The sequence below is a fragment of the Cervus elaphus genome, chromosome 31 (assembly GCF_910594005.1).
Source record: "Cervus elaphus chromosome 31, mCerEla1.1, whole genome shotgun sequence".
Lineage (NCBI taxonomy): Eukaryota > Metazoa > Chordata > Mammalia > Artiodactyla > Cervidae > Cervus > Cervus elaphus.
In genome coordinates, this window is record NC_057845.1 from 54765784 (window position 1) to 54777797 (window position 12014).

The 12014-nt window shown below is 36.6% G+C and overlaps 1 protein-coding gene across 1 annotated transcript in view; it reads right to left on the reverse strand.

The window, feature by feature from the left end:
• SLC9C1 (solute carrier family 9 member C1) overlaps window positions 1–12014 on the reverse strand; it is a 107932-nt gene that overhangs the window by 38039 nt on the left and 57879 nt on the right. The window contains exons 16-17 of the mRNA XM_043892874.1: window positions 9499–9618; window positions 3368–3563 (exon numbers count right to left, since the gene is read on the reverse strand). Coding sequence (XP_043748809.1) covers window positions 3368–3563; window positions 9499–9618 — 316 coding nt within the window. The remainder of the gene's footprint in view (window positions 1–3367; window positions 3564–9498; window positions 9619–12014) is intronic.

A 12014-nucleotide genomic window follows, 5' to 3' on the forward strand; every position in this document is an offset into this window, starting at 1 on the left:
GAGTCAGACAGGACTTAGTGACTGAAGAACAGCAACTATAACTGAGAGAGTGGGAATAGTCAAAAATGACTGTGGATTCCAGCCTGGGAAATTAGATTTCCAGTGGAACTTTGAAGAAAGAGTAGGCTTAGAGATGATAAGTTTATTTTGAATAAATTATTTGAGATGTTGTTTTGTTGTAGAGACCCAATCATCAGTTGTCTATATGATCTGAGGCTCTGAACAAAATCCAAGCAGAAGACATAAGTTTGGGAGTCATGAGACTCTGAATGGTAGTTGATGCCAGAGAAGTGACTGAGATGGCCTGGCCCATGAGACCCTGTCTCATAATTCATGTCTGTGCCTTTTATTTTATTTTCCACATCCTCCACACAAATTTAACATCTCTCCAGTCTTCATCCTGACCAATCCTGTCATTAGGAATAGGGTTCCTTGTGTGTGTCACATTGTCACTTCTAAGTTTTCCTTTGTGCTTGTTGTCTATTCTGCTCCTTACTCACATGTTCAGTCTCTACGTTGACTCCTATTCATTATTCAAAGTTCAACTGAAGCATCTCCTTTCCTTAATAGACTTGTTTCTCTGACCCTAATATTCTCCATAACGAATTCCCATGTTTTCCAATAGCACCCTGTGTATTTCTTTATCATAATACTTAATATACTGATTTGTAATATTGATTAATTTGGCTTTTTTAGCAACCTTATCCTCCTACTCACTATAATTCAGAGAAAGTGAAGGAGATAGACATATTTATGCCAGGGAGAGCAAAAGCTTCATTGTAAATTAAGAAATTGTCATCAGTTCAGTTCAGTCACTCAGTTGTGTCTGACTCTGTGACCCCATGGACCCCAGCACACCAGGCTTCCCTGTCCATCACCAACTCCCAGAGCCTACTCAAACTCATGTCCATCGAGTCGGTGATGCCATCCAACTATCTCGTCCTCTGTCGTCCCCTTCTCCTCCTGCCTTCAATCTTTCCCAGCATTAGGTTCTTTTCCAATGAATCAGTTCTTTGCATCAGGTGCCCAAAGAAACTGTCATACTTGTTTGTAAACAGACAAGTGGTAGAGGGTTTAATGGTATAGCCTCATTTCTTTTGAGTGTGCTCTCATTTGGCCAGGCTGAGGAAAGTCAATGTCTGAATCTAGGGAGCCGAAGATCAGATCCTGGTCTTGTGAGGTCCTGTGCAAGACACAGTTTAGCTACTGTAAGTCTCATTTCCTTCTTGTTGCAACAGAGTATAGGTGAGATCTTTCTCTTAGGAGCTTAAAAGAACTGGTATAAATAGTAAGACTTTACCTAGATACCAAGTATTCAGAAACATGAAGGAGTTATTTGGAGGTCAAAGAATACAGCCACTCAGGCTTCCTTGGGGGCCCAGATGGTAAAGAATTTGCCTGCAATGCAGGAGGCACAGGAAAGGAGGGTTTGATCCCTGGATTGAGAAGATCCCCTGGAGAAGGGAATGGCAACCTACTCCAGCATTCTTGTCAGGAGAATGCCATAGACAGAGGAACCTATGGGCTACAGTCCATGGGGTTGCAAAGAGGTGGACATGACTGAGCTGCTAACACACACACACACACACACACACACGGAATAAAGCCATAGGAGAGGAAGAGCTTGGTATAAAATGATAGCACAGGCTTCAAAGGAAGAGAGGTCTGTCAAATATAAAGTTGTTACAGCCTCTGGCACTCAGATGCAGAAGAGTGATTATCCTTCCTTTGAGAAAGTTTTAAAAGATCCATTACTCTAATAGGTTGAGGAGTATTGGGGGAAAGTTTGAAAATATGAGAAGCAAAGTTTAAGGCAGAATTGTGTATAAGAAAGAACACACTCTTTGAGGGATTGGATCCCAACTCTCCTATTCATTAGCTATGTGACCTTAAACAAGTTACAAAACTTTTCAGAGACTCAGGTCCCTCATCTGTAAAATGCAAGGCATAATATCTACATTAAAGTGTAAACAAGGGTTAGAAATGTTACAATTGCAGTGATACCTGGCACCTCAGAGATCGTTTATTATTGTTGTTATTGATATAATGAATATTTTAAAAGGCATACTACAAAGGGGGAAGAACTGAACTAAATAGAAAAAAGGGCAAAGAAAATAAGTGAAGGCAAGTTTGTAAACTGGGCAGTGAAGATGAATCTTGAGTTAAACAGAAAGGAGAGGCAGACACAGGATTGAACAGTTGGGAGTGTCCTCTTAGCTCTGAAGATTTAGGCCAACCTTGATATTTTACAGAAGAAGGAACTGAAGTTGAGAAAAGTTTACTGACTTGGTGAACAGCTAACATTTTATTGGAGAAAGCCAAAACCAGAGTCAGGCCTGCATCTGGGCTCACTGTTCTTTCCACTATAGTACGTATTAAATGATTTTAGGGAACACTTTACTCTTATCCTCACCCTAGTACTAATGCTGACTCTAATTGCTTTATTTTTTCTTAACTCTGTGACATCTCCTATGGTTTTTCCAACTAGTTGGGATTTATTACATACAATGATTGAATGTGAATCCATTCCACTCTCCCCAGTAATCATAGCTCTAGTATTTTAATGTTCCAGTAATGATTTGAGAGTCATCCATTTTGTCCAAATATCAAATTTAATTCCTCTATTTAAATCATTTGGCTAAAAATATTTTATAGACAATTTGATCTATACAGCACAAATTGTTGTTGTTGTTTAATTGCTAAATTGTGTCTGATTCTTTATGACTCAATGGAGTGGACTGCCAGGCTCCTCTGTCCACGGGACTTCCCAGGCACAAGAATACTGAAGTGGGTTGCTGTTTTCCTCCCCAGGGAATCTTCCCAACACAGGGACTGAGCCCACATCAGCTGCCTTGGCAGGTGGATTCTCTGCTGCTGAGCCCCTAGGAAGCCCCATGTAACACAGTACTGTTGTCAGTTGTGGACATACATTTCCATTTCAACAGCTATCTTTACACTAAATTAAAAAAAATCAAACTATTAAATGTTTTTTAAGTATAAATGAATCTCTATCAGTTTACTTATCCATCTATTTATTTATCTAATATAAAAATAAATTTTAAAAAATCCAGGTGCTCACCACTTTGCTAAGCTGAAGAACATTGCCAATACCCTTGTAACTCACTCTGCACTTCTTTGACACACATTATTTGAACATTTGCAAATACAAAATCAGTCCTTAAAGTATGAATATTTATTATTGTCACTGTAAAAATCACCTTTAAAAAATAAAGTTTGTTTGAGGAGTGAGGGAGAATTTTATACAATCCTTTAGAAAACTGTCTGTGCAGCTAGTGTAGAAAAATAAAATTATGAAATCTCCCTGTTAGACATACCACCACACACACAAAAGCACATTTAGCTTTACCTTAAGTAGTGCCTCCATGATATAAAATGCAAGAAAAGAGTAGTTAGCATATGCTAATTCTGTTTCATAGATATCGTTCAACACAGATATACAAGAAGTTATAAGAGGAAACATATTCATTAGTATGACAAGGTATCCGATGTACTCAAATTCATCAGTAAATACTATTTTATGGCACGCACGAAGAAAGCAATGTCTGCAAAAAAAAAAAGTTTAAAAAAAGATATAGTTTTATCTGATAAAATAATTACACTGAATTAATTTCATTATATGCTCAGTCCTGATCTAATCATCAATAGCCACAAAGCCCAGCTTAATTCTGAGAAGTATCCGTCGCTACCAAACACTTGTTGGCATTCTACTTCAGATACTGATCCTTTAATTTCCTCCTCTGTAAACATCCTTAGGCTAGTTTCCCCTCTTTCTTTCTTTCTTTCCTCACCGCTCATTCATTTTTACTTATACTTTTAGTAGAAATACTTCAGATCATAAAACAGAGATAATTCAAACTGGAGATATTAATAAGAAAAAATCTCTCCCACCTACTAATTATTCTACTTCTCAGAGATGGCTACTATTACCAGTTTTAATATTGTTTCAATATTTTTGTTTATATAATCATTATCTATGAATACAAAAAGAACTATATCATGTATATTGTTCTATAACCTGCTAATTTTTCTCTTAGCAGTGGAGCATGAGCATTTTTCCTTGTCAAGGCATACAGTCTGGCACAAATCCTAATATGTGTGGGAGTGAAATGGGATAGGTACACATTTTATAAAAACTTTAACATATGTGCTTTGAAAAATTATTTTTATACTGAGTATGCTGGATAGTAGAATTGTGAGTGAAAGGATTTACTTTATGCAGTTTTAATTTTAATTTTAAATTATTCAAGTAGTATAATAATGCATTATTATTGCTAAAACTCAAACAAAATGATTAATCAATTATCGACTAAAGAGCAGGTGAGTGCTGATTACTTTGTCATTCTTAGATTTAGACCTGTGTTATGCAGGACCTGAGGTTTTTACAATCTTTATGACTTGCATCTCTATTTAATAAAAATGAGGTAAATCATAAATGCTTATATGATCCTGTCATCACATTGCAAAAATCCTCCAAGGTCTCAGGCAGTGCCAGAGAGAGGGAGAGCCATAGAATGAAAGCCTCATTAACTTCAAGGTAATACTTCCCTCCCAGCTGTCTCTTCAGACTGTTTTTCTTTACTTTTTAAAAAAAATTCAGTCATATTGAGGTATAACTGACATGTAAAATTGTAGATATTGAAACTATCTATCCTAGTGGCTTGATATACATATACTTTGTGAAAGGATTCCTCCCATCTAGTTAATTAATATACCCATCACCTCACATGATGTGTGACTATTCTGAGGTATGACTAAATTCTTTTCTCAATTATTGTCACCATGCACTACATTACATCTTCAGATCTTGTTCGCCTTATAGCTGAAAGTTCGTAACCTTTTACTAATCTCTGTTTCCCTAAACACTCAACTCTGGTAACCTCTTTTTCTACTCTCTGTTTATATTAGTTGACTTTAAAAAATCTATTATTTCATTTCATTTTACTTATTTTTGGAGTCAACATATAAGTGATACCATGCAGTATTTGTCTTTTTTGGTCTGACATATTTAGCATAGAACTGTCATGATCCAACCATATTGTCACAAATGACAAAAATTCCTTCTTTCTCTGCTGTATTTTCTTTATCCATTCATCTGTTGATGGATAGTTTATTTTTACATCTTAACTATTGTGAATACTGTTACTATAAAATATGATTGCAAATTTCTTTCTGATGTGTTTATTTCTTTTGGATATATACGCAGAAGTGGGACTGCTAGATCATATGGTAATTTAATTTTTAATTATTTGAGGAACCTCCATACTGTTTTCCATAGTGGCTGTACAAGTTTACATTCCCCCCAACAGTGTATTATGGTTCCCTCTTTTTCATGTCCTTGCCAATACTTACTACTTGGTTTTTTTGTTTTTTTTTTTTTGATGATAGGCATTCTAACAAGTATGAGATAATATTTCACTGTGATTTTGATTTTTACTTCCCTGGTGATTAGTGACATTAAGCACCTTTTCATGTTTGTATTGGCCTTTTGTATGTCTTCTTTGGTAAAATGTCTGTTCAGTTCCTCTGCCCATTTTTAATTGGATTGCTTGTTTTTTGCTATTCAATGTATGAATTCCTTATATATTTTGGATACTAACCCCTTATCAGGTATGTTGTTGTTCAGTAACTAAGTCATGTCAGATTCTTTGAGACCTCATGGACTGCAGCAAGCCAGACCTCTCTGTCCCTTACCATCTCCCAGAGTTCACCCAAGTTCATGTCCATTGAATCAGTGATGCCATTCAACCATCTCATCCTCTACCACCCTCTTCTCCTTTTGCCTTCAATCTTTCCCAGCATCAGGGTGTTTTCCAGTGCGTTGGCTCTTTGTATCAGGTGGCCAAAGTATTGGAGCTTCAGCTTCAGCATCAGTCCTCCCAATTAATATTCAGGGTTGATTTCCCTTAAGATTGACTAGTTTGTTCTCTTTGCTCTCTAAGGCACTCTCAAGTCTTCTCCAGCACCACAATTTGAATGCATCAATTCTTTGGCATTCAGCCTTCTTGATGGTTCAACTCTCACATCTGTACATGATTACTGGAAAAACCATAGCTTTGACAATACAGACCTTTGTCAGCAAAGAGATGTCTTTGCTTTTTTTTTTTAATTTAATTTAATTTCTTTGGGCTGCTCTGGGTCTTCGTTGCTGCATGCAGGCTTTCTCTAATTGTGGTGAGTGGTGGCTACTCTTTGTTGCAGTGCTTGGGCTTCTTATTGCAGTGGCTTCTCTTGTTGCAGAACATGGGCTCTAGGGCTTGCAGGCCCAGTAGTTGTGGCTCATAGGCTTAGTTGCCCTGCAGCATGTGGAGTCTTCCCACACCAGGGACTGAACCCGTATCCCCTGCATTGGCAGGTGGAATTTTTAACCACTGTCACCAGGGAAGTCCTGTCTTTGCTTTTTAATATGCTGTCTGGTTGTCATAACCTTCTTTCCAAGAATCAGGATTCTTCTTCCAAACAAGAACCATCTCAGGAATATAATTGCACCAGCTCCAAATGTCCTTGGCAGAATGTTGAAAACTGAATTATGGCTAAGAACTCTGTACCAATAAATTTCTTCCCAATCTGGCCTTATGTTGCAGCCCTCTGGTCCAGTATCCTCAAGATCCATTCCCTTATATGTTCTATTAGCATTTGTTGATATCAGTCAAGTCCTATAATTCTTTCTGCTGATAAGTTGTACTCTTCCTGAAGCAGCCACTATATTTTTCCCTCCATCTATGTTAAGACTTGACCTGGGTAATTACCATGGAAGCAATGAAAGGTGGTAGAAACTAAGAAAAAGTTTTATCTCCTGATGTCTTTGCAGCACTTAAAGGTGATAAAAGGTTATTGTTCTCCAGCAGAAGAGAGGTGGCTACTTCTGTCAAGCCAAGGTATTCACAAGAATGCCGAAGTTCAGGATCCTCAGGTTTGCCCCCCAGGGGTCACCACTCCAGGCCTCACAGTCCTGACCTTTCCGCCAGAGGCCTGGCCCTGACACAGGCCCTGCGTTTGTTGGCATTGTACAGCTCTACCTGAGTCCCTCCAGGTAGATATATCAGGTGCTCAGTGGTAAAGACTCTGCCTGCCAATGCAGGAGATGTAGGTTCCATCCCTGGGTCAGAAAGATCCCTTAGAGCAGGAAATGGCAACCCGCTGCAGTATTCTTGCCTGGGAAATTCAATGGAGGGAGGAGCCTGGTGAGCTACATGGGATCACAGAGTCGGACACAACTGAGTGACTAAGCACACAAGCATGTTATCTTTTAACTCTGAAAACTTAAGCTGAATTTTTAATTTTAAGAATTGTATGTATTTTCCATTTTTCTATTCATTTTCTTTTGGTAATTGACCTGGCTCATGTTTGTGATTCCATCACTTGCTAATTTCAACATTTCAGTAATGCTTATAGTCCATACTGGATAATTTTAATAACTGAAGCCTTAGGGATATAAATCTGCTGCTGTTATTTCTGCTGATTCACTTTCGTGATCACTTCTTTTCTAGTGTGCTTGTTCAGCTTTGATAGTGACTTCATTCATTGGCTAAAGAATTCAATTTTTAATCCAACACTATTTAGCGCTTACCAGTAAATGCTAATATTTAAGTGCTTAGCTATCATTATTCTCTGGACTAAGTGCTTCTACACACACAATTTATGTAATCTTTACAACAATCCCGTAAGGTACGCAAAGGAGAACGCAACTAGCATACACTAGTACCTACTTTGTGACAGTTACTTTATCATGTGTAACCTGTATCAGTTAGCTTTCAGAATATGACAGATATTGCTTTACCCATTTTTCAAGTGAAAAAACTGAGGCCTGTAAAGCTCCTTCAGCAAATAAATGATTCAATGAAGACTAGGATCCTAAATTAAGCCACCTGACTCCAGAATCTGCACTACCTACTGTGAGATGAATAATACTTAAGAGACAGCCTAAAAGGTAGATTGACTATCAATCCTAGTTTTTCAAATCTCCATTTCTTTGTCACAACAACAGAAATAATTATTCAGATAGTTACAGCTTAAGTCACTATTGAAGGCTTTAAAAGAACCATTGTGTATGTATTGATACTTCTATTGAAAAGAGAAAAACCTCTCTTGAATCTAAGTAAAGAAAAGACATCCCAATTGGAAAGGAAGAAGTAAAATTATTCCTCGATGACAGGATCTTAAATACAGAAAATGCTAGAGAATTCACAAAAAACAACTAAAACTATTAAATGAATTCAGCAAAGCTTTAAGATACAAGATCAATATACAGAAAATGATTTGTATTTCTATACATGAGAAATGGACTGTACAAAAATGAAATTAGGAACAAAATTTTATTTAAAATAGCATAAAAATACATAAGATTAAATTTTACTAAAGACATGTACGCTGAAAACTAAAGACGTTTCTAACAGGAATTAAGATCTAAATAAATGAAAAGCCACTCTATTTCATAAATCAGAAAGTTAAATATTTTAAGATGACAATTTACAAGTTAGATGCAATCCTTATGAAAATCCAAATGAATTTTTTATGTGCATAAAAAGACAAGCTAATCCTAACATTCAAATGGAATTGCAAGGAATCCTGAATAGCTATACCAATCTTGAAAAGGAAAAGTAAGGTAGATGGACTCACATTTCCTGTTTTCACAATTATCTAGCAGCTGAGGAAAACAATTTGGTGTTTCCTCAATAAATTAATTAAATAAGTTTTATTTTCATATGATCCACCAATTTTACTCCTAGGTGCATACCCAAAAGATGGAAAGCAGGAATTCAAACAAATATCTGTACATAGGCGCATAGGAGCACTGTTTACAATAGTCAAAGGGTGAAATAACTCAACTATCCATCAGCCAGTGAATGGATAAAGAAAATACAGCACGTCCACACAATGGACTATTATTATTCAGCCGTAAGAAGAAATAAAGTATTGTTACTGCTATGAAGTAGATGAACCTTATGCTACAATATGGAAGAAATCGTATGCTGAATGAAAGAATCCAGAAACTAAAGGTGTTACGTTGTGTAAGTGTATCTATCTGAAACAGCTGAATAGGTAAGTTCATAGAGACAGAAAGCAGACTAGTGCTCTCCAGCAGCTGGGGAGAAGAGTGAATGGGGAGTGTCTGCCTAATGGGTACTGGGTTCACATTTGGGGCAACGGAAATGCTATGAAATTTGATAGAGGAAATGGTTGTCCAATTTTGCAGATGTCCTAAATAACACTGAATGGTACACTTTAAAATTGTTACTGTTTAATCTTGTATGAAATTTACATCTATAATAAAAGTTATTACACTCTATCTTTATTCTTTAGGTAACTTTTTGTGTATATATATATATATGTGTGTATATATATATATATAAACAACTTAGTTGTAAACTACCTCAAAATATTTTACAAAGTATCCAGGATATACATTTTAAAAAATAAATAAAAAGGAAATGTCAAATGAATATAATAGCATGTCTAGTAAGGTTTAAAAGCACTGACCTTGATGGGATCCCTTTTTCCTTTTTCGTATTATACACCCAATTGAGCAATACTTTTCTAGTAAAGACAAGAATTTTTTTGCTTTCAGAATAATTCTTTATTGTCTCAGCATTCATATACCTTAAAAAAGGAAGAAGAAACCTTTAAGCATGCTTTAAAATTTGTGAGATAAGTTTAATGCAGAATTATCAGAAGGCAGGAAAACTATTTTGTTGCGTGATGACAGGAAGTGAGACACTTTCATAGGCATGGGTCCAAGTAACAAAGATGTCGATAAAGGTGGATTATTTGTGAAATTAGGAGCTGGAGCTTTAATTAATTAATTAGAGAGTATAAAAATTCACTTATTAATTAGAGTATAAAAATGGTTCAATATTAATTATAGAGTATAAAAAATGGTTCAATAAAAATTGGTTTATTAATCAGAGTATTAAAAAAATGGTTCAAAATAGAGAAGTCATGTTTCAGGAAGAGAAAGCACGCCATGATTAAAATACCTGGGATTCAAATATATGTGGATTTTCGTGTTGGATCCTCCATTATCTGGGTGGCAATGAACTAAATACCTCACTAACTTGTTTGCTTTGCAAAATGGAGGTAAGACTACTAATGCCAGCCTGGGAAAATTAAATGAGAGCGTATATAGGAGGCATCCGGCTCACCTCACATATCCCCCATCTCTTTTCTTTCACCTTCTGGGCAAGTAATCAGGGAATTTATGGGGTAAATACAAGTGGTGAAGTAAAAGAGTAAAAATGGTTACCTGGAAGACTTGGTGCTCATAAACCCACCAAAGACATTTGTCCCCAAGTTGCCTGTAGGTTTTTTCTGTTTTTTGTTTTTTTTTTTTTGAGACATCTCAGATCTGTGTGCTATATTTAGGTCTTGCTCTTCATCAGAAGGAGGCTGGGGCTCCATCCCGGGGTGTGAGGCCCTACCTTAAAATGCGGCTTAATAGAAGGGCATTGGTGACTTAAGTCCAAAGGAAGGTCTTGTTCTTCCTATAGATTATAATGTTCTCACCCTAAAAGGTGGGCAATTTCTCTGTTACAGAGATACTGACATAATTAAAAAGAAGGAAGGTAATCTGTTCTCTGTGATTAATGTAACAGTGTGGTAATGGCATGGAAAATCATGAATGTGTATATGACTTGATTCAGTTCTGATTATTAAAATATTTGATTGAGTACCTATTATGCTTGATAAATGAATGGGGTAAACCATTAAAAAAATTACTGGACTGTGTTTTCAAGACTTCTGAAGACTAGTGGAGTAAAATGTGCCAACAACAGTTGCAGTTAAGTGTAGTAAGTGTTCTGCACAATAAATAAAAGGGCACTCTGGATCCACACAGGGGCTGTTTAATATAGTCCTGGGAAACCAGGAAAGCTCAGTTAATGTCTAAGTTAAGATTTGATCATTTCACAAGTTCCTGTGAGCCCTAAAATTCTGTGACATTGGTGCATGTGATATTTTAACAGGCCACCTTATAGTGTACATCAGGCTCTTGGGTTCCTATCTGATATGCTCTAAACATGCTCACTGTTTAGACTTGATTTAGGAAAACAGTGTGATCTCTTTAACTGGATAGTGAGGTAGCCTGGCTTTGAATCTGGGCTCTGTAATTAGTCAAATAACCTTGGGTAAATTATTTAATCTCTCTGTGCCTCACTTTCCCCATTTGCAAAATAAAGGTAACAATAGCACTTAGAGGATTTTTACCACCTGAGTGGGTAATATATGTAATATATTTAAAACTGTATCTGACATAAGACCATAAACATAATCCCTATTCAAAGTATTGCTTCTTAGATAATTACACAGGTGCTTAGCACAGGTCCTGGTACCTCTGTTTAAACTCCCTACTCTTTCTATCTTTAGACTTTTTTCCTTGCCACAGGATACCCTCAACACATGGGGTTACAGATAGGAATGATCAGCAAATAGTAGAATCAGCTCCAGGGCAGCCCAGCAAAGAAGCAAATACTGAACTTAAGAGTAATTAAGGGAGACTTCTGCTCTGATTTGAAAGCCATTTCACTGATCTTGATATTCCCAGGGCTGGCATATAGTTTTGCACACATTTAGGATTCAATATTTATCTCTTGCATGTCCAAATGAAAATGTAATACATTTCAAAATTTGCCTTTGTTGTCTACTATGAATCGTTTCAACCCTTAACTCCCTTTCCACACAATTTACCTCCTTTCTGTATCCATTTACTCTGGGTCCTCAGAGGCAGATGTTGATTCTGCCTTTGTGGATTTTAAGAGGAAAAATCAAGGGAGTGGACTGAACTGCCCTATGCAAGTACTGTTTTATATGTGTTCTATATATGTTAACCTCTCCTGGACTTTCACATGTCATTTTCCATTCATCTAAAAATTTCTGCTGTACATAGTGCATCTGTCTTTAAAGTATGAATCTGATTGTTTTAAATTGATCTGCCCAGCCCTCTCCTTCTACTTCACTAATGTCCATCAGGTCCCCTAGCTTCTGAAGGGGCCCAGAGCAAG